Source organism: Telmatherina bonti, assembly GCF_933228915.1.
Source record: "Telmatherina bonti genome assembly, chromosome: 4".
NCBI classification, from domain to species: Eukaryota; Metazoa; Chordata; class Actinopteri; order Atheriniformes; family Telmatherinidae; genus Telmatherina; species Telmatherina bonti.
The window spans coordinates 27,546,387-27,564,971 of record NC_136622.1 but is presented as its reverse complement, the minus strand read 5'-3'; the positions used below and the strand labels follow the sequence as shown (position 1 = coordinate 27,564,971).

Genomic DNA, 18,585 nt, shown 5'->3' with positions numbered 1-18,585 from the left:
CCTTGTGCCTTTCTTTTAGTTCACACCTGTCAACAGCTGTTAATTGTTGAAACAAATGTTCCATTTATTTATGTTTAGTCCTCAACCTCTCATAGTTGCATCTGATATGACTAAGGGTGCATTCACATCAGGATAGTCTGCTATAAGAATCAGACCTTTTTCACTGAGGTTTCACTTTCCACTAGAGGCAAGGAAATATGGAGCTGCACCAGATCCTAGTGTTCTGGGTTTGCAGATTTCTATCAGAACTTTTAGCAAATTCTTCCATGTCTGTGAGCTATTTCTTTCATCCAGAGTCTCTTTTCACCACTCTTTTTCGGTTGTTCACTGTGTACACTAAAACCACAATGAACTTTGTGTTGTACCCCGAAACGCTGCCTGTATTTGGATGCTTGAAAGATGGGCCAAGTGCACATCTTAGATCAGAATCCTAATTTGTTTGTGCATTCACAATACCCAAAATGAAGCAGACTTTCAGAGCCAACTGAGTAGGATTCCAATCAAAAAGGCTGGTGTGAATGTGCCCTTAATGTAATTGGCACAGGCAACTGTGAGATTTTCTTTTTTAATCATTGACTAGAAAATGCACTCATAAGTATACCTACTTGAAATCACTTCCTTTCCCTCCTTCAGGTGAGTTCTATGGGTCACCAGAGTCAGTCATCTGTCCAGGGCCTGCCCTCTTCAAGCACAGCAGTGCACACACCTCAGCAGTACATTCAGCCTGGACACAGCTACCCTGCTGCTCTATATGCTGGCCACCCCAATGCTGCAACACAAGCTCCAGCTAGTTTAAGCTCCGTAAGCATCCAGCAACAAACCCAAACTGCAGTAAGTATTACGACATCAGCTGTGCCGCAGCATGTTGCACAGATCTACCATGCAGCTGGACTCCAACAGCAGCAGGCAACAGCAGCAAGCTCTCTGACTTTTCCCTTGGTCCAGCAAACGTCTCAGTACTCTATGACCTCGTCTCAGCAACAGGCTCAGTCTGCAGCAGGATTTCCTCCATCGGTTCAGCATCAGACTGCAGCAACTACTGTGCCAGCACAGCAGCCAGCACAAAGCTGCCCCCTTGCATCAGTTTCCCCAGCAGCAATCCAGTATCCGTCTGCACATTCTCCCAGCACACCTCAGCAGGCCAAAGGCTCAGTCAAACAGCCCAGTCAGCAGCCTGCTCAGAACTCTTCCACACCAGCACTTTACAGCCAGCAAATGTCCATTCAACAAGAGCACCAACAACCCTCAACACAAACCACACAGCTAAGTGTACAGAAGACACTAGATGCTGAACAGAGTTATAATCAGCTTAGCCAAGAAACTTTGCATAGCATGCACCAACAAGTGGGACAACCACCTACCCTCCCATCTCAAAGTCTACAGTGTCAAACACAAGTACACTCTACAACTCTTCAGCAGCACAGTCAAAAAGTCATGCAGACTACTGTTCTAAAACCGAACCAGGATATATCCCAAGCTCATCCCTATCATGCAGCAACGCCAGCTGCACAGGCTGCCACTGAGCAACAGACTTGCATTAAGCCAGGTCTACCTGATGCCGCCCCTTCGAGCTATGCACATTCTGCCCTCCAACAGACTGCGTCGGGCCAGAGCCAGTATCTGCTGGCACAGCCTGTTGCTGCTCCTCAGAGTTATGGAGGAGTGGCAGCTCCTCAGAACTTTCCAGATTCTTCCCAGCAAAGCCATGGTGCACATATTATCCAACAGGTGAGTGTCCAGTGTTATGAGCAGCTTGTTCTAGGAAAGTAACTTGCAGAGTGACTCAAGTGGGTTCAAATCAGTAGTGAATAATTAATGGATTTATTAGGTTGATACTTGTCAGGTTGGGGTCTGCGTTGTGATGCAGATGAACTGGAAACAGCTGTGTGGGTGGACAATAGACAAATGTAAAACTCAACTGTAGACAAGAGCTTCCTCGGACAAAAGCCAAAAGGAAGAAAATGGAAACTGAAATGAAAACAGTAACAGTGGTTTAAGCTGCTGTATTAACCAGGCCTCCGAGGCTTGTGCTGTCTGTTTTGTTGCACTCCAATTTGTGCAAAATGTTTGGACTGTGTCCGACAAGTACAGGAAGGAAAATGCCTCAACTGATCTGGGTCAGCCCCGGAAAATTAAGCAAAATGAAGAATGACTGTGTAATCCTTCTATCTGACTGATGTTCCTCTCCCCCTTTTTCTTTTTCCTGTTTGTAGAATATCCCCACTGGTCAGAGCATTTCACAGCTTGGGCAAGATGGACAGAGTTGTGGGCAGAATCTCAGCCAGTCATCTTCCACTGCGTCAAACCAAGCACTTCCCTTTCCGTCGTCAGTGGCTCAGACTGTCCACCAACAACTTCAACCTCTGCAGGTTTCAGCCTCACTCCCCAAACCTCAGGTATTGTCATGTTTTACAGATCATGTTCATAAGTTGCAGTTATTGTGCATCCTTGGTTTTATTTCTTTTCTTCTGGCTTACATTATATTTAAAGATCAGTTACAAAAGAGACAGTTTATTCTAAGGTATCATCCCTCTTCATTTGAATTTTCTAGATTTTATGATTTTCCTTTTTTTCTTCCCTCTTTCCTTTAGTTTCCTTCACAGTATCCCACAGTCCAGGTGATGACAGCTGTGACTGACTGTGAATCTTCCTACTCTCACTCCTGCACTGCTCCTCACCCTTCAGTGTCCTCTTCCCTAAATCAAATCTTTCTTTCTCCTGGACATGCACTCCCTGTCACCCCCTCTGTCTCTCCTCTTTCACCTCTGCAAATTGAAAGTGCATTAGTTTCACCTGTTTCTCTGTCCCTCATGCCATCTCCTTCACATGTGCTGGGTAGGGTAGACCCCACATCCTCACATCACCAACCCACTGCTGCTCTGCAGCAGACTGCTAAATCTGAGGCTTCTCATACACATTATGCATTCACAACAGTGCTAACCACCCACCCCGTACATGCACACATTGCGCAATGCCAGAGCACGCTGGCTCCCATAAATGGCAGCAGTCAGGCTCTGAAACAGGTAACTATGACCGTTGCAATGAAAAAAAAACAAAAACACATTAATTGTGTTTACTAAAAAGGCGTGAATTGGAATTTGATGAATTTTTGGATTTTTCTGTGGATTTGAGTGAGTTTTAGTTTGTAAAATTCTGAGATTATCTCTGTCCATCTTGCATCACAAAAATTGTTTTGCCTTTAAAGCAAAATACATAACAGCATGAATATTTGATGTCTTTAAGTTGAAACCATTCAAATAGATGAGCATGGCCTTTACTGATACATATTCCTCTAAATATATGAAATATAATTTAAAAAAAAAAAAAAAGCAATATCCAACTAAATATATGTTGAAATATGACTTTGAATTTATCAAGTTAATGTTATAACACTGATAGCTATATTTTTTTTTTTTTTTTTTTTTTTTTTAAATAGCAGGTACCTCAGCAAGCCCAGGTCAGCCATCCTGAGACTGTTCCTGCTGCTCAGCCAAGCCAAACTATTCATCTTACACAACCTGCAGTCTTCTCTTCACCTGTGCAGAATGGGGCAGATCTGCGCACAGCTACTGCACCAACCCAGCTGGACAACACTAAGTCATGCCAGCTGCCCCCTCAGGCCCAGCATCAGAGTCGGGTTCACAGCCAAATTCCTATGCCGCAATCCTCTGACTCACAGAGAGCATCGTCTGGGTCTGCCAGTTCCACTTTTCCTCTTCAGAAAAAGATCAGCACTGTCACAGCAGCTACAGGTCAAGGTCCTGCAGAGGTTAACTTGGAGGTATGGAAACAGGAATGACTGTAGTTCTAATCGGCTCCCTACGAAAACATGTGCTACAAAATGCACTAGCTTTCTGTCATATAACGTTTCTCTTCCTTTCTTTAAAGTTTCTCACAATTAATTTTAAAATTGAATACTACTGTCTATATATATAATAATTTCTATTTTTGGGGGGGTTTATCTTTTTTTTTTTTTTTTTTATCATTTGTAGGATCAGCTTGCAGAAAAACACACCGGAGGACAAAGCTATGACAGGTAAAAGTGTATTTTTCTGTAGCTTCATTTAAAGAAAAAACTGTTATGTTGATGCAGTGAATGTAATGATGAGTTCTCTAAAGTTCAGGTATTCAGAAGATGAACTGCTTCTGTTTATTATCACTTTGGCTGCTCTTAAGGACACATGGTAGAAACCCCCCACAAATCTATTAAACTCAGGATGAGTTGAGTGGAATCTATGGCTGATGTGGCCGTATCTTGCAGGGATTCCAGCATAGAAATGAACTTTATTAAACCTTTTTAACTGGGCTTGTATCAATGAGGGAAAGTAAAAACTGAGATATCTTCTAGCTCCCAGCACAGAATTTATTACACCCAGAAGATGTGAGATAATAGAAATGTCTCCCTCCCCTTCTCTGTGCTTTACAGTTTAAGAGGTAATTCCTCCTTTATTTGTTTCATATCTGATCTACTGTGTGTTTTTTTTTTTTTTAGTCAGTTTCCAACATTTAGGAAATCTGGGCTTGTTTTGAATGTACCTAAGTAGTCTTTTGACTCTGTGCTTTTAGTTCCTTTGCTATTGTAAACAGTTGACAGTATATCTGAATATTGAAACCATAAATGAAGCATATATAAATGTGCAAATTGAACAACACCATATTGTTTTACTGACTATTTTACCTACTTGTCTTACAGTGTCAACTCTGACGCAACATCAGGGAAGGAGATGAGTGATGGGAATGAGGGGACACCTGGAGGTAAAGGTGACGGGAAAGTGCGCAAACACCACCGCAGATCAACACGCACCCGTTCTCGACAGGAGAAGATTAGCAGACCAAAGCTCAGCATGCTCAATGTGAGTGACCTAAATGTGCTAGAACAAAGAACACATTTCTTCTAGCTCACAGAAACAATCTGTACACAATGCATGCATTGTTTTTGCTGCTATTACAGGTGTGCAACACCGGAGATAAGATGGTTGAGTGCCAGCTGGAGACTCATAACCATAAGATGGTCACTTTTAAATTTGACCTGGATGGAGATGCACCAGAAGAGATTGCTACTTACATGGTAAGAGACAGCACTGCTGCCACATCAGCTTCTGCAGAGGCTTTTGAAGTGTATTGCCTAAGAAGCTGTCTTCCAGTTCAGAACATAAACTCCCTGTTGGCCTCAGCTGCAATGCAGCAAAAAAAATCTCTTAAGCTTTCTTCTCCCAACTAACTTAATTCTGAGCATACTTAGTTAGAAATTAATATTCAATGGGATGACATCTCTACAAACTTCTGGTCTTAAGTAAATTCCTAAAACTTAAAACTTCCTGAGGCCATATTGAATTACCTTTTGCTAAATGAAATTTTTTAAATAAAACAGTTTTCTTTGCAGATGCAAAAATAGTTCTTGCATCTTCTATGGATAATAAACTCCATAAGCTACCATTTACTTTACCTTAGCAGCAAGGTGCATGACAAGAATAAATTTAAAAAAATAGAAAATGTTTTCTCTTGAGTCCATGTTGACAATGTTGTACATTATATCTATGCCTCACACATCCATAAATACTTGCCCAGTCAGACAATATATTTTTATGGTGCCTTTTGTCCTTCTCTTCAGGTGGAGAATGATTTTATTCTACCTCTGGAAAAAGAGGTTTTTATTGAACAGTTGAAAGACATTGTAGACAAGGCTGAGGACATGCTGAGTGAGGACACAGAGGGTGAAAGGAACTCTGACCATGGATGCAGCCCTAAACAGAGTGAAGGCGCTGGTGCACTGGGAACAGAGGTGAGAAAGGAACTGTTGACAGATAATAGCTGCATTGCTGCAATCCGTCTATGAGTGCCTCTGCCTTGGACACACCATCCTGATAGCACTCTCGAGATGACTTTGCTTGCAAGGTTGCCAACAAGAGCTGCCAAAAAATACCAGGATTGCTGATACAGCATTTTGAGCTAACTGAATTTATTTATTTTTAGCTTGTTTAACTGGTTGGGAAAACCTTTTTTTTTTCTTTCTTTTTTTTTTCTCCTCTTTAAAATAAAAAAAATCGATCAAATTAATACACATGCATTTACTCACATCTTTCCTGTTGAAGGCTTCAGAACCAAGCACCCCACAGCTAGTGTACCAACAAAATGGTAAGTTAATACATTTATCTTGTTAATCTCAGAACAACATTCATGAAGTATATAAGTATTGCTCTTTGATTGCTTGTGATATTGTCAATGAAGTTTTTTTTTTTTTTTTTAAATCTTGATGGATTTATGAGTAGCTCTACTTCTCACTAACAGTCCTTCACACTGGAAAGCGCTGGTTTATCATCTGCCCTGTTGCTGAGACACCTATTCAAGACAAAGAAAAAGCACCAATGCAGACCTCTGCAGCCCATGGTATGCTGCCCACTCTGTATTTCTGTATCTTTTTCCACTTTCAATGTTTTTCTTTCAAATCTTTTCACTGTGAGGATTGAATTTATCTGATGGTTGGACTAAATATTAAAACTGAACAATTGTCCTGCTGCTGTTGGTGAAGACACTGCGCATGTATTTGTGTGTGCCTCTGTGTGGTTCATGTGTTGAGGTCAGTTATATAAGAGCAGCTCTGCCAGTAGTTTTGGGTAGAAATGAAGTGCAGGATTTTACTCTTGCTGACTGAAGCGGATGGGGGTGAAGCCGAGAAGTGATGTAACACTTTGGCATCTAAATAACCTACCTTCTCTTCTTTTGTAGGCTTTTCTGTTTATCTCAGACTGTTCTTGTTCTAACTTACTCTGATCTTTTCATTTTTCCAGAGTATGAAACGTCTGGCTCATTGTCAGTGAGGTCTAACAGTAACACAGCTGCTGTGACAACACCGATCGCATCTTTATCTTCCCAAAGCCCGTCCTCTTCTTCCTCTCAACCCAACTCGGTGCAACCTCCAGACCTAATCTCTGGGAAATCCCAGGTGCAGCAGACCCAGCCTTCTGTTGCTAAGCATGCACCTGCTGCTGGAAACAGTGAGCATCACATCTCCCTTCCTGCTGAAGAACCCTGCATCTCTGCCGTGTCTATAGTAACAGATATGCCACCATGCTGTCCTATTGGGCCGCCTATGTCCCTGGATGCCACTGAGAAAGGAGCAGGAGCTGGCGTTTTGGTCTCGTCACAGACTAATCAATCAAATCAGAAGACCAGCCCTACTGGAGAACTCCCACCTCAGCTGGCCAGTCACCAGTCTGTGGTTCTGCAGCAGCCCTATGCTACACCCATGCAGCCAGGAACTGTGACCTCCCAGCCTCAGAGCCCTGCACATCAAAGCTCCCAGTCTTCAAACCAACAGCAGGGTGGAGGGCAAGGAGAGTCTGACAGTGAGGGGCCTCGTAGGGTTGAGTTTGTGGACCGTACAATCAAGACTCTGGATGAAAAACTCAGAAACTTGCTGTACCAGGAGCATACTCCATGCCAGGCCTCCGGCACCACCTCTGAACCTCAGGCCTCCAGTACAGAAGGGCAGAGCTCCCCTACAGTCTCAGATGGCCAGACCACAGAGGGAACACCCACAAAAAAAAAGCTGGAACAGCTGGTAAAATGAACTTTGTGTTTATAACAGAAAATATTAGCATTCAGATTAGAGCTGTATTATCTAACAGTTTTATTTGCTGTGCTGATGAGTTGACCCTTGGTTGTAAAGGTCGATGCAGAGTTTAAAAGCAAAATGACTTCTGTCACTGTGAAAAGTATCTTTTCCTTTAATTTTTTTGTGGATAAAAAATCATTTCAGGTCCTGATTCGTTTAGGGAAGACTAGCCACCAGGCCTACCCTTCAGATCTAATGTTTGTGTGTGGGAGATCAAATTTATTTGAGTAGTGTCAAATGATACATTACACATCTATTTCTTTCTTTGTCCATTAGCCCCAGATTCTTGAGCGCACAGATGGTGTGGGTGTGATAAGTGACTCTGCAGCTGCCGGTAGGTAGCTTTAGTTATGTAATATAACTTTAATATGACATGATAGTTTGAACATTGTTTTTTGTTCTGAAAGTTTTTATTGCTTCTGTAGCTTCAAACAAGACTTTGAGAACAGATGCGACTGCCAGTTCCAGCTCATTCAGCTCCAAAAGCCGTTTTCAAGTAAGAAGCTACTTTCAGTCTTACTGAGAAATGTCCTCAATATAAATATAATTACATCCGCCAAGGAGGTTATGTTTTCGCCGGCTTTTATATGTTTATTTGTTTGTGTTCAAGATAACTCAAAAAGTTATGGATGGATTTTCATGAAGTTTTCAGGAGTTGTTAGAAATGCTAAAAAGAAGAACTGATTTAATTTAGGTGGTAACCCTGTTTTTGTATTACTTTTTTTTCTTTTTTTTTTAGTTTTTACTTTATTACTTTTTTTTTATACTGGATAACTATTTTAACTAGCACTGATCTTTGGCTGCTCGGATTGGATGTCACCGTCATAAAAACAAAAGAAGAAATCTGAGCATCTTATTGGTTGAAAGACCAACAGGAAGTCATCATAGTTTACATGGAGCTTCAATATGGAGGTCCGCTAACATAATCTACACGATTTAATCACAAAATGTAATAAATCATGAATGTGCCGTGGTGGATTTCACATACGAAGTTCCCTGGAAAAAAACGCCACACTTAACGGCTGGATTGAACACTTTCTCGAAAGGCTTGAGTTGTCCCGAGCTCATGATGGATCACCCAAAGAGTATGCTTGTGATAGCAATTTTCCCCATTAAGTTTCGTTGCGGGGTTCCTGTGATTATTTTCTCAAAGTATTGATGCTGTCGTGTTAGATCGCCCGCGTACCAGCCAAGTGGTGGGAGTTAACTGTATATTATTTACTACTACCGTTATTACCTCCGCCAAGTTTTTTTTTTTTTTTACCGGTGTTTATTTGTCTGTTTGTGTTCAAGATAACTCAAAAAGTCATGGATGGATTTTCATGAAATTTTTAGGAATGGTTGAAAATGGGAAAAGGAAGAACTGTTTTAATTTTGGTGGTGATCCGGATCACTGTTTCGATCCAGGAATTTTTTAAAGGGTTGTTTAACTTTGTGAGACAGGGACATTTTCAACATTTGTGCACGTAACTCCAATGAAAATGGTTGAAGCACTTAGGAAAAAAATACAGGACAAGCTTCCAACAGGTTGTAAAATATGTCAAAGACTGATCCAGGTAAAAGAATCATTCCGGATACTAAAATATGGGGCCTTTGGAATTCTCATCATAGGAAGAAAACAAATGATTTCATTACGGGGAGAACTGTGGCCCTTGGCGGAGGTTTGAGCTCTCCGACTGCTTTTCTAGTTTGATAAATGAAGTTGCATTTCAGATCACAACAAATGTCTGCATTTGTTCTGTTTCTAGTTATTGTATAATAATTACATTAGTTGATGTTTATAGACCTTAATTTTATTTATAAAAAATCTTTTGGCTTTCCAGATCATCCCCACACCACCAGATGTTGTTTGTCCTTCAGAGAAAAGCAAGAAGAGCTGCAGCACATGCAGCTCCCCAGCACCCTCTAGTGGTTCCGGAGGGTCTCACAGTCAGACTCAGACCACAGAGGGCAAAGGGAAGGGATGTGTGGCAGCATGCAAGTCCTCTGGAACGGCTGGAGCTGATAAGAATTCAGGAACATCTGAACCTCACAGTGGTAATCGTTACTCTGCCCCACCAAACTTCTATCAAGTCACCCCTACTTCCAGTCCTGATGTCACCCCACACCATATCCCCAGAGCCCAGACTATTGACACTTGGACCCATCACCACTACCGCCACTGCTCTGACTCAGCCGACGAGGACAGCAGTAGTATAGCACTTCCTCCAACTTACTCTGCTCCTGCAGCTCATACCCTGTCTGAACACAGTGGAAGTGACCTCGTGAAGAGGGCAGTCGCCTTCTTGCGGCGCTCTGGTCGTAGCAAAAGTGAGCAGAGCTCTGATTCACCAAGCCGACAGCCTGTGGCAATGAATGGTCACACTCCTTCGCCTGGGACAGGACATGCCCACTCATCTTACATCAGCAGCGACAATGACTCGGAGTTTGAGGATGCAGACATGAAGAAAGAACTGCAGAAACTTAGAGAAAAGTAAAGTAACTTATTCACGCTTACACTTTTCCATTAAGCTATATATGAATTTTTAGGACGCTCAAAACATCCATGCTTGATATTTTCTTTTTAATAATCAACGTCATTACATCTTTCCTACTGGCTAATTTTCTAGTGATTATTTTACCAACAGCTCATATATGTCCTGTCATTTTATGTACATAGACATCAGAAGTGTCACGACTATATGACATCATCACAACTACAGCTGCTGATTAAAGTTGTAAAAGGATGGCCAGATATTATAAGTATTGACATTAGATTTTATTTGAGTAAATATTGAGTAGGTCCTTGCTTTTCTTCACAATCATCTTTTGACTTAATAAGGACAAAATTATTTATCTTAAGAGCAAAAAAAAAGTAGCTTTCTTCAAGATGGGATGAACAAAAGCCACTACCAGTAGAAAACTACTTTATTTCAAATAATAAGCAGTTATCTTGAGATAATTTAAGTAAACAAGTTGGCATAGAAATAATTACAGGCACATTCATTCTCTGGTTCTGTCGGTATTGATATTGTGTTGTTATATGTGGATTTCTGTGCAGCATCTACAAAGGTGCATGTGCAGCTAGGGGGGCAGAATGACCAACTTGCCTTGTTTAGCAAAGCCACACCCCTAAACAGAAATAAGTCAGAATTTTCCCCAAAAAATTAGACCATTGTTCAACACTAAAGGGATCATGACCCTTTGTCAAGAGCAGAAGATCCAGGGTCGTGAAAGATTGTTGTCTTTAGGACTCGCAGGATTTCATCTGGACATTCACCTGTGCAGAGATTTTTCTTTTGGAAAACAATCAAAAGCGTTCTTATCAATAATTATCAGACCATACAGGCTTTTAGAAATGTGATAGCAGCTTAGTCTGGGGCAGCTACTGGAATTCATCACACTTGATCAATTAGTATATTTTCAGACTGCTTGAGACATCACCGTACTTTGATAGTGACAGTAAAGTTACATTTGAATCCGGCACACTGAAAAACTTCAGAAACAAAACAGTTTCCGTTATCATGAATATTATTACATTTCGAGTCCAATGGAAACAAAGTTCCTGTCATAGACCTGTCTAGGGTGTACCCAGCCTCTCGCCTGCTAATTGCTGGGAGAGGCTCTGGCTTAAAGCTGGGGTAGGTAATGTTGGTGGAGCTAGCATGATTTCATTCTGGTTTATCTCCTTGTGTGATCCAAGGCTTTTTTCTTACCTCTGCCAAGGAGCTTAAATTTTCATTAAATTTTCAGGAGTTGTTGGAAATGTGAAAAGGAAAAACACATTTCATTTTAGTGGGGATCCGGTTCACCGTTTGGATCCAGGAATTTTTTTTAAAGGCCTTGGCGGAGGTTTGCTTACTCAGTGCTTTTCTAGTTTACAGCTTTTTCCACCAACAATTTTCTTTTTCTCAGCTGTTTAGCGGGAGGAGGCAAGTAAACTGAGCCGGGTTGGGAAATCCTTCCTGCATTTTCTCAGCCATGAAGAAGCTTACAAAATATAAGAAATTAACAACTTCAATTTGGCTCGAACGTTTTGATCAGTCAGATTTTTACAGATTTACAGCGAACTGAGGGGTCTAACTATATTTCTTATTGTTCATGATTACAAAATATATAGACTACTATCAGCACGAGGAACCACTTAGAGTAAAAAGAAATGTCTAAGAAAGATTACCAACCCCAGCTTTAACCATGACCCTGAATCTGAATAATCAGTGTAGAAAATGGCAAGATGGAGTTAAAGTTGCTGATATTGCCAATTAAGGAGAAACCTTGGCACTGGCACGTTACTGTATTTGCTCAGTGTTTCAGGTAAAAATAATGACCAAATGGAAGTTTACTAACTAATACGCCATCTTATTCATTAAGTTTGTCATTCAAGGTGACTTGGTTTATTTAAACACTAGAAAAGTACAGTTCAGGCAAAGCAAGATGTCTCTTGATGGAGGGATTATTTTGGATGCACAGAGATGGTGGGTTTAATGTTTTTTCAATTCAACTTTATTTGTATAGCGCCACTTCACAACAATGTTGTCACAGGGCACTTTACATACACAGATTAACATTCACATAATTTCAAGCCAATTGTTAATTGGCCTATGTTAATAATGTTTTAGATCTTAATTGATTTTCTGCTCTCCTACCATGTTTCTAGACACATGAAGGAGATCTCTGAGTTGCAGGCGTTCCAGAGGAGTGAGATTGAACGTCTGTACAAGGAGCTTGGAAAAACTCTTCCTCCTAATGTCAGCCTACTTCATGCCGTTCCACCAACTGGCCGAAGGCGTAGAACCAGCAAGCACAAGCTGAAAGCTGGAAAACTGCTCAACCCGATGGTGCAGCAGCTCAGAAATAATCTTAACACCACCAGTGTTGAGAGGAAAGGTGTGTGGGTTGCAATAGTGAGGTGATAAGTTATTTAAGTGTGAGTATTTTCAGTAAGAAACACATTTTCTTAGAAAAAACCCAAATAGCATCAGTTCTCAGAAAACTGTAGGAGTGTGTGAATCAGTGATGCACAGTGACTCACACTTATTTGTTTTTTTTGTTTTTTGTCATACCAGGTGAGAGCGCTGCTAGTTCATCCAGCTCCCCAGCTAAAAGTTCACTTCTGTCAGAGGGCTCTACTCACTCCGGTAGCAGTTCCAGTTCCAGCAATCAGCCAAGCACAGTCCAGCAACAGGTCCAGACCCAGCAACCCTGTTCCCTGAAAGGCTCTTTCTCCTCGGACAACATCTATGCTGGGCGACATGCTGATGGAATGGCCAACCAAACTGGCCCTGGCCAAGGTACTCCTCATAGCTTCGTGTTCATACACTCGTAGAGTTGAGTGGACAATATTTTACTAAGTGAGGGACTACCTCACTATCACCTGTATGATTCACACTGAATTTGCTGTTTTTTTTACACACACATCTATAAACATTTAGCCACTGAGAACAGATTTGTTCTTCATCATCAGACTAGTTTCATTCATCATAATGAAGAAACAAGAGTCCATTGTGCTACACGGTATCTACATTGCATCCGGGCATCCATCATCTGTACTTAAAAAAAATACGGATGTGTTAATGTAGAACTTTTTTTTTATTTTTTAAAGATGCTAAAGAGAAGTAGTCGTCACCCACTTGAGCCATCTTAAATACATTTAAACTTATATCTCAAAATGAAGTCATTCAGTGTTAAAATTATTATTTCTGATTGATTTTCTGCTCCTTGATCTGTAAAAATTGTGTCAAACACCAAAAATAAACAAGGACTACATTAAAGCAATCGCCAAAGTAAGACTCCTCAAACCCACAATCATGTTAACATGGCTGAACAAACAGAAGAACTTTTTACTGTCGTTTATTTATTGAGGAAAATGGTTTGATTTTTTTTTTTTTTTTTACATATATGTGGCAAAAAGGTGTTAACCGTCAGTTTCTGTTATGACCTTCTCTTGTGCAGCAATAATTCCACCTAATTTTTTCCTTCACTTTGAATTCAACCTATGTCTGCCTGAGAAACAGGTGGACATATGTAGGTTCTCAAATCAGTTGTCCTCTAAATGTCCTTTCTCAACATTTATATTGGGTTCAGGAAACAACTTTTGTGTTAAGGTATGTTGTTCTGCTGCAGGACTCACTATTGAGCATTTCAGACCCACATCCTGATACATCCATTAGGTTTTACTTTTACAATATAGAATTCTTTGTTCCATCACTGGCCAAGAAATCCTGGTCCAGACCCAGCAGAACAGGCCCAAACCATGACACCACCAGCCTGCTTCATAGATGTGATAAGGTTCCTATGCTGAAATTAGTTTATTTTTGAAGTTATGGAGCTACCCGGGAAAGAAATATACCATTTTTATTTTATTTTTATGTCCATGAAACTATTTTCTAAACGCTTTCTGTTTTCTTCAAATGATCTGTAGTAAACTGCAGAAAGCAGCAAATTCTGTCATCCTGCCATGTTATGCACACCATAGATTTTCTGTGTTAGCTTGTAGATAGAGATAAACCTTCTTCAGTACAAGAAAGGACTATAAAAGCTGAAACTGTGCCCTCAATTTTTTGTCAGACCTCTTACAGTCAATGCTTGTCAGCCAGTCCTGGAAAGACAAATAATATTCTTGAATTTACAGTCTGGACTCCACGTCTACAGTCAGACATGTTGTTTACAAAACAGTTGACTCGGCTGTGTCATCTTTTACAGCCTGATGATGATCAGCAACCCATTTTTTATTTTGTCATGGTTTGTTTATTGCCTATTTTTCACTTCTACAAAACTTATTTTTTTATATCTTTAAAAAAAAAAAGTTGTTTGTTTACATAATACAAAGTTCCTGCTCTATTTGTCATCCCATTCAATTAAAATACTTTAATGTTATGCTAAATTTACAGTTTTGTCTCAGAAATGTAATATTGGATGGTTTTCCTCAGTAAGTAAATTAGTGACAGTTATAGTTATTCAGTAGATATTAAAAGCTGGGTCTTCAGCAATGGCTGATTGTGTGGTGGACAAAAAGGGAAAAAATGAGGCCGATTGCGAAACTCAGGATAAGGAGCATGAATTTTTCGTTCAACATTCGTGATGCTTGAGTCAATAATGTAATGTAGTAATGTAAAGATCTTTAAATGTAAAATAAGTGATAACAAGAAAATCCTCTGATTGATCTGCAAAATGCTACATTTGATAATATTAATTTATAGCTTACATGAGTGACTCATTGCGTTTCAGTACCAAAACTGAATTTTACTTGAAAGAATTAAGCCGTTCTCTGAAACATGTAGTTCAGTATCTCATTATGGAGCAGTGCCGCTGTCCAGAGAAGCCCTTCTTACATTATGCCAGTCCTCTATATGGTTTAGGGTTAGCACACCTCTTCTTCGCTCCATGGTCGTCTGGTTGGAGGGAGGGGAGAGGGGCGTATCATTGTGTGTGATTTGAAGAGGAGATAATAAAATAACTGGGAGGAAGAGGCAGGCAGGTAAGCGAAACGAAGGTTATCTGTCAGCTTCAGTGAATGTTATTGGAACACTTTGATATTTCAGCAAAGTTGACATTGTCTCAGTCAGCTGTGCCACAGCGCCTTGTCAGCTGTGCGTTTACTATTGTCCTGATGTCTTATGCCCTTCCTCCTTTTTTTTTTTTTTTTTTTTTATTCAGTTAGTCAATTCATGGCACTGGATTGGACTGAACTGGGACTACTGGGAGGAACATTGTTGTGATTGGTCAGTTGGGTTTGAGGACTCTAGATGAGAATTTGCAAGGCAGGTTTATTTTATAACACATTCTATGTAAAAGACAATTCAAAGTACTTTACATAAAAACATCACAAGCATTAGCAGGATGCAGGAAGTTTTTAAAAAAAAAAAAAAAAGATTTGACCTTGAAGACCTGAGAGGTCTGGTTGATTCCTAACAAACCAGAAGATCCTGAATGTGTTTTGGCCCCAACCATTCAGCGCTTCATAAATGAACACAGTTCACTTACTTCACTGCGCCCAAACCCAGACAGATAACCATGAACCTTCAGTAAATAAAAGAACATGAAAAATGAGCAAAATAAATGTGGTACTTCAAAATAAAAGTTAAATGAATACCACAAAATAAGTTTTTCATTGTAAGAAATACCTATATAAAATATGTATTAAATATAGCAAACTTAAAGTGTTATAATACATACAATATAAATAGAATATATAATCAATATAATAAATTAAAGAAAATCGGTGTGGCAATAAAGAAGTTATTCATTGAAAAATGTGTATTTTAGTAATTTATTTAGCCGTTATTGTATGGGATACGTTGTTTCCCACAAAACAGGAAGCAATTTATGGTGCTCCTCTGTGCTGGCAAGGGAATGGAGTGTTGTGGTGTTGTGGTGGTTGGGGAAGTCATCTTTGAGATGCAAAGATGTGTTTTATGCAAACACACTCTCTGAGCTGCCATATTAAATATACACCTATATGCTTCTCTAGAGTCACCTGCTGAGACTATTTTAAAGCTGCAATAAGAATTTGACATTTTTCAGCTCAATCTTAATTCTTTAAAGTAAGTTCTTTAAGAGAATGTAAGTTCATTTCAGATTCACCTTTGCACAGGTTTGGAGTGCCACTGCACATGCCTTTGCAGGCGTAGAGACAGGGGTTTGATGTTACTGTCATCCTCTTTAGATCTGAGGCTGGTAGACTTGTCCTCAGTGTCGGGCACGATTCCTGCAAAATTGCCAAGCTCCAGAGGGTTGGACTGGTGCTCGTCGGGGTTCAGTGGGGTGACAGCATCGAGCTATGCAGGTTGACCTGCTAGATGCTGCGTTTTCCTGGATGCTCAGTCAGCTTCTGTGCTGCTGGGATGGCCATCTCTATCGTTGGATCTGTCAACAACAGGCCAGCCTGGCATGGTAGCCTGCATCTTTAATTTTTAAGAGACACGCATGCATTGGGCTCTCTAACCAAGGATGCTAAAGCAGCATGGGTATCTGCTCTGGTAACTTTGATGACAGCCAATAGGTAGCATTTGGCAACTGAGTGGTTGGCTCGCTTTGAGAACAGTGATGCGTGCCTGGTACACATACCTGCCGTATGAGAGCTTGTTTTTGGGAGTGGTGAGGGGCGTTGGACAACAGAGTTGGTCATATCGGGTTCTTATTGTGGGCGGAGGTCACTTGGAAGATGTCTGCTCACTCTCTGTTATGTCTGGTTTAATCTAAAAAGGGCTTCTTGGGACAGCGTGTGAGGTGAACAAATGTTGAAAGAGAAACATGATATTTAATGGATGGAAAGATGGATGACTGCGGAAGGGTTCAGTCACGCTTTCCACTCCAGGAGTCAACAACACCTAAAACATGACTATTTATAATTTACTGAGAAAATGACAAGGGGAAAAAACTTGTTATCCCTTGTCGCAGAAACGCCTCATCCTGGCAGATCTTAAATCCTTTTAGTTTATAAATAAATAAATTTTTAAAAAAAACAAGCTCAGGATTTAATGGTGGGGGTTTCTCATCCCAGTCTCTCTGCACTTTTACAAAGTGTCTCTCTTGTTTCTTCTCTTCTTCCCTCTTATATTCATTTTTACAGGCTGGACGGTTTACCACCAAACGTCAGAGAGAGTCACCTATAAATCTAGTAGCAAACCACGCACTAGATTCCTCAGTGGACCTGTGTCTCTGTCCATCTGTTTGTATTTGTTCTTTTCTATTTCCCCTGACTCATTTCCATACTCTTTATTTAACCTGCCTTCATCTTTTAGTCACCTTTTGTTTTATAGACGTTTTATGGTGAATATTATTAATATGGAATATTTTCAAGCCTCTTCTCAGGCTTCCTCGCCTGACATACGTCACTCAATACTTTTATTCCCATCACTCACACTTTATATCAGCCCAGTCAAACATTGTTTTGATCTTCCTGACAGCCAGAGGAGTATCACTTGTATTCATATTTGATTTTGCTATGCTAAAATCTATAGAATCAGTTAAATACAGCTAATGTAGACACACGCTACCAAGACAGCAGGCTTGTGCAGCCAGGAAATGTTTGTTCAGTGATGCAGGCTAGTCTGTGCATGTCTCTCTTATCGGGTTTGGATGACCATGACATTATATGGAAACTGTTCTTGTACTGAGCGTTGTGATAACTGCGGTAGCAGACTATCTTATTTACTTTTTCCTCTTTAACTTCACTAGCGTAGACATCATGTTTCTGCACCTGCCACCAGCCCAGATGAAGAATTTGAAAAAGTCCTGACTTTAATACACTCCAACAAGTAGTGTGGTAAAACGGTGCCTAATCCAGCATTAAGAGAATCTTATCAAATTAAAACCTTTACTCGTTAATTTCCAGTATCTTTAATTGCAGTTGAAAAGTGCAAATGTTCTACAGTAATCAAACTGAAATTATTGTGTTTTCTGGGTGATATTTCATCCAAACATTTTGTGATCAGAGAAATTAACAATGGAGCAAACAGTCTTGCATAAGAAATGTGCAGAATGTTGTGGAGATTGAGGGGGAAAAAAGCATTTCTTAGCTGCGCTGCCTCCTGTACATCTTTATGCATTCATGTGTGTGGTCTTCAATAGCCAGGCTAAAAGTAACAAGAAATACCACATCAGTTCCTGTCTTTCCTTTCTTTTTTTTCCTTTTTCTGGCAATCATCCACAATTCATAGAAAACAGTCAGTCATAAGCATCTGTTTATGGGTATATTGCCTCCTTCTCATATTTGCTTAATGCAGAGCTTTTGGCAGCAAAAATTTAAAGACATTTGGGCTTGTGGAATGCTAGTCCTGTCCAAACATGGGCCTAAGGTCACACCTAAAACTACTCAGTGTAACATTTCTGCAAGTGTGAGTGTGAGTGTGAGTGTGAGTGTGAGTGTGAGTGTGTGTGTGTGTGTGTGTGTGTGTGTGTGTGTGTGTGTGTGTGTGTGTGTGTGTGTGTGTGTGTGTGTGTGTGTATACATGTTTAGAGAGAGTGACAATAGTTCAACCTTATTTATT

The 18,585-nt window shown here is 40.3% G+C and overlaps 1 protein-coding gene across 1 annotated transcript in view; it reads left to right on the top strand.

Annotated features, from left to right (window-relative positions):
• Window positions 1-18,585, top strand: part of LOC306754519 (serine/threonine-protein kinase WNK2) — a gene marked incomplete at both ends in the record, with an annotated part of 41,870 nt that overhangs the window by 21,284 nt on the left and 2,001 nt on the right. The window contains 18 exons of the mRNA XM_079238536.1: window positions 634-1,269; window positions 1,597-1,728; window positions 2,214-2,396; window positions 2,592-3,023; window positions 3,440-3,781; window positions 3,993-4,036; window positions 4,694-4,853; window positions 4,952-5,068; window positions 5,612-5,782; window positions 6,093-6,135; window positions 6,289-6,387; window positions 6,789-7,561; window positions 7,892-7,949; window positions 8,041-8,111; window positions 9,439-10,088; window positions 12,252-12,481; window positions 12,661-12,885; window positions 17,166-17,264. Coding sequence (XP_079094662.1) covers window positions 634-1,269; window positions 1,597-1,728; window positions 2,214-2,396; window positions 2,592-3,023; window positions 3,440-3,781; window positions 3,993-4,036; window positions 4,694-4,853; window positions 4,952-5,068; window positions 5,612-5,782; window positions 6,093-6,135; window positions 6,289-6,387; window positions 6,789-7,561; window positions 7,892-7,949; window positions 8,041-8,111; window positions 9,439-10,088; window positions 12,252-12,481; window positions 12,661-12,885; window positions 17,166-17,264 — 4,465 coding nt within the window. The remainder of the gene's footprint in view (window positions 1-633; window positions 1,270-1,596; window positions 1,729-2,213; window positions 2,397-2,591; window positions 3,024-3,439; window positions 3,782-3,992; window positions 4,037-4,693; window positions 4,854-4,951; window positions 5,069-5,611; window positions 5,783-6,092; window positions 6,136-6,288; window positions 6,388-6,788; window positions 7,562-7,891; window positions 7,950-8,040; window positions 8,112-9,438; window positions 10,089-12,251; window positions 12,482-12,660; window positions 12,886-17,165; window positions 17,265-18,585) is intronic.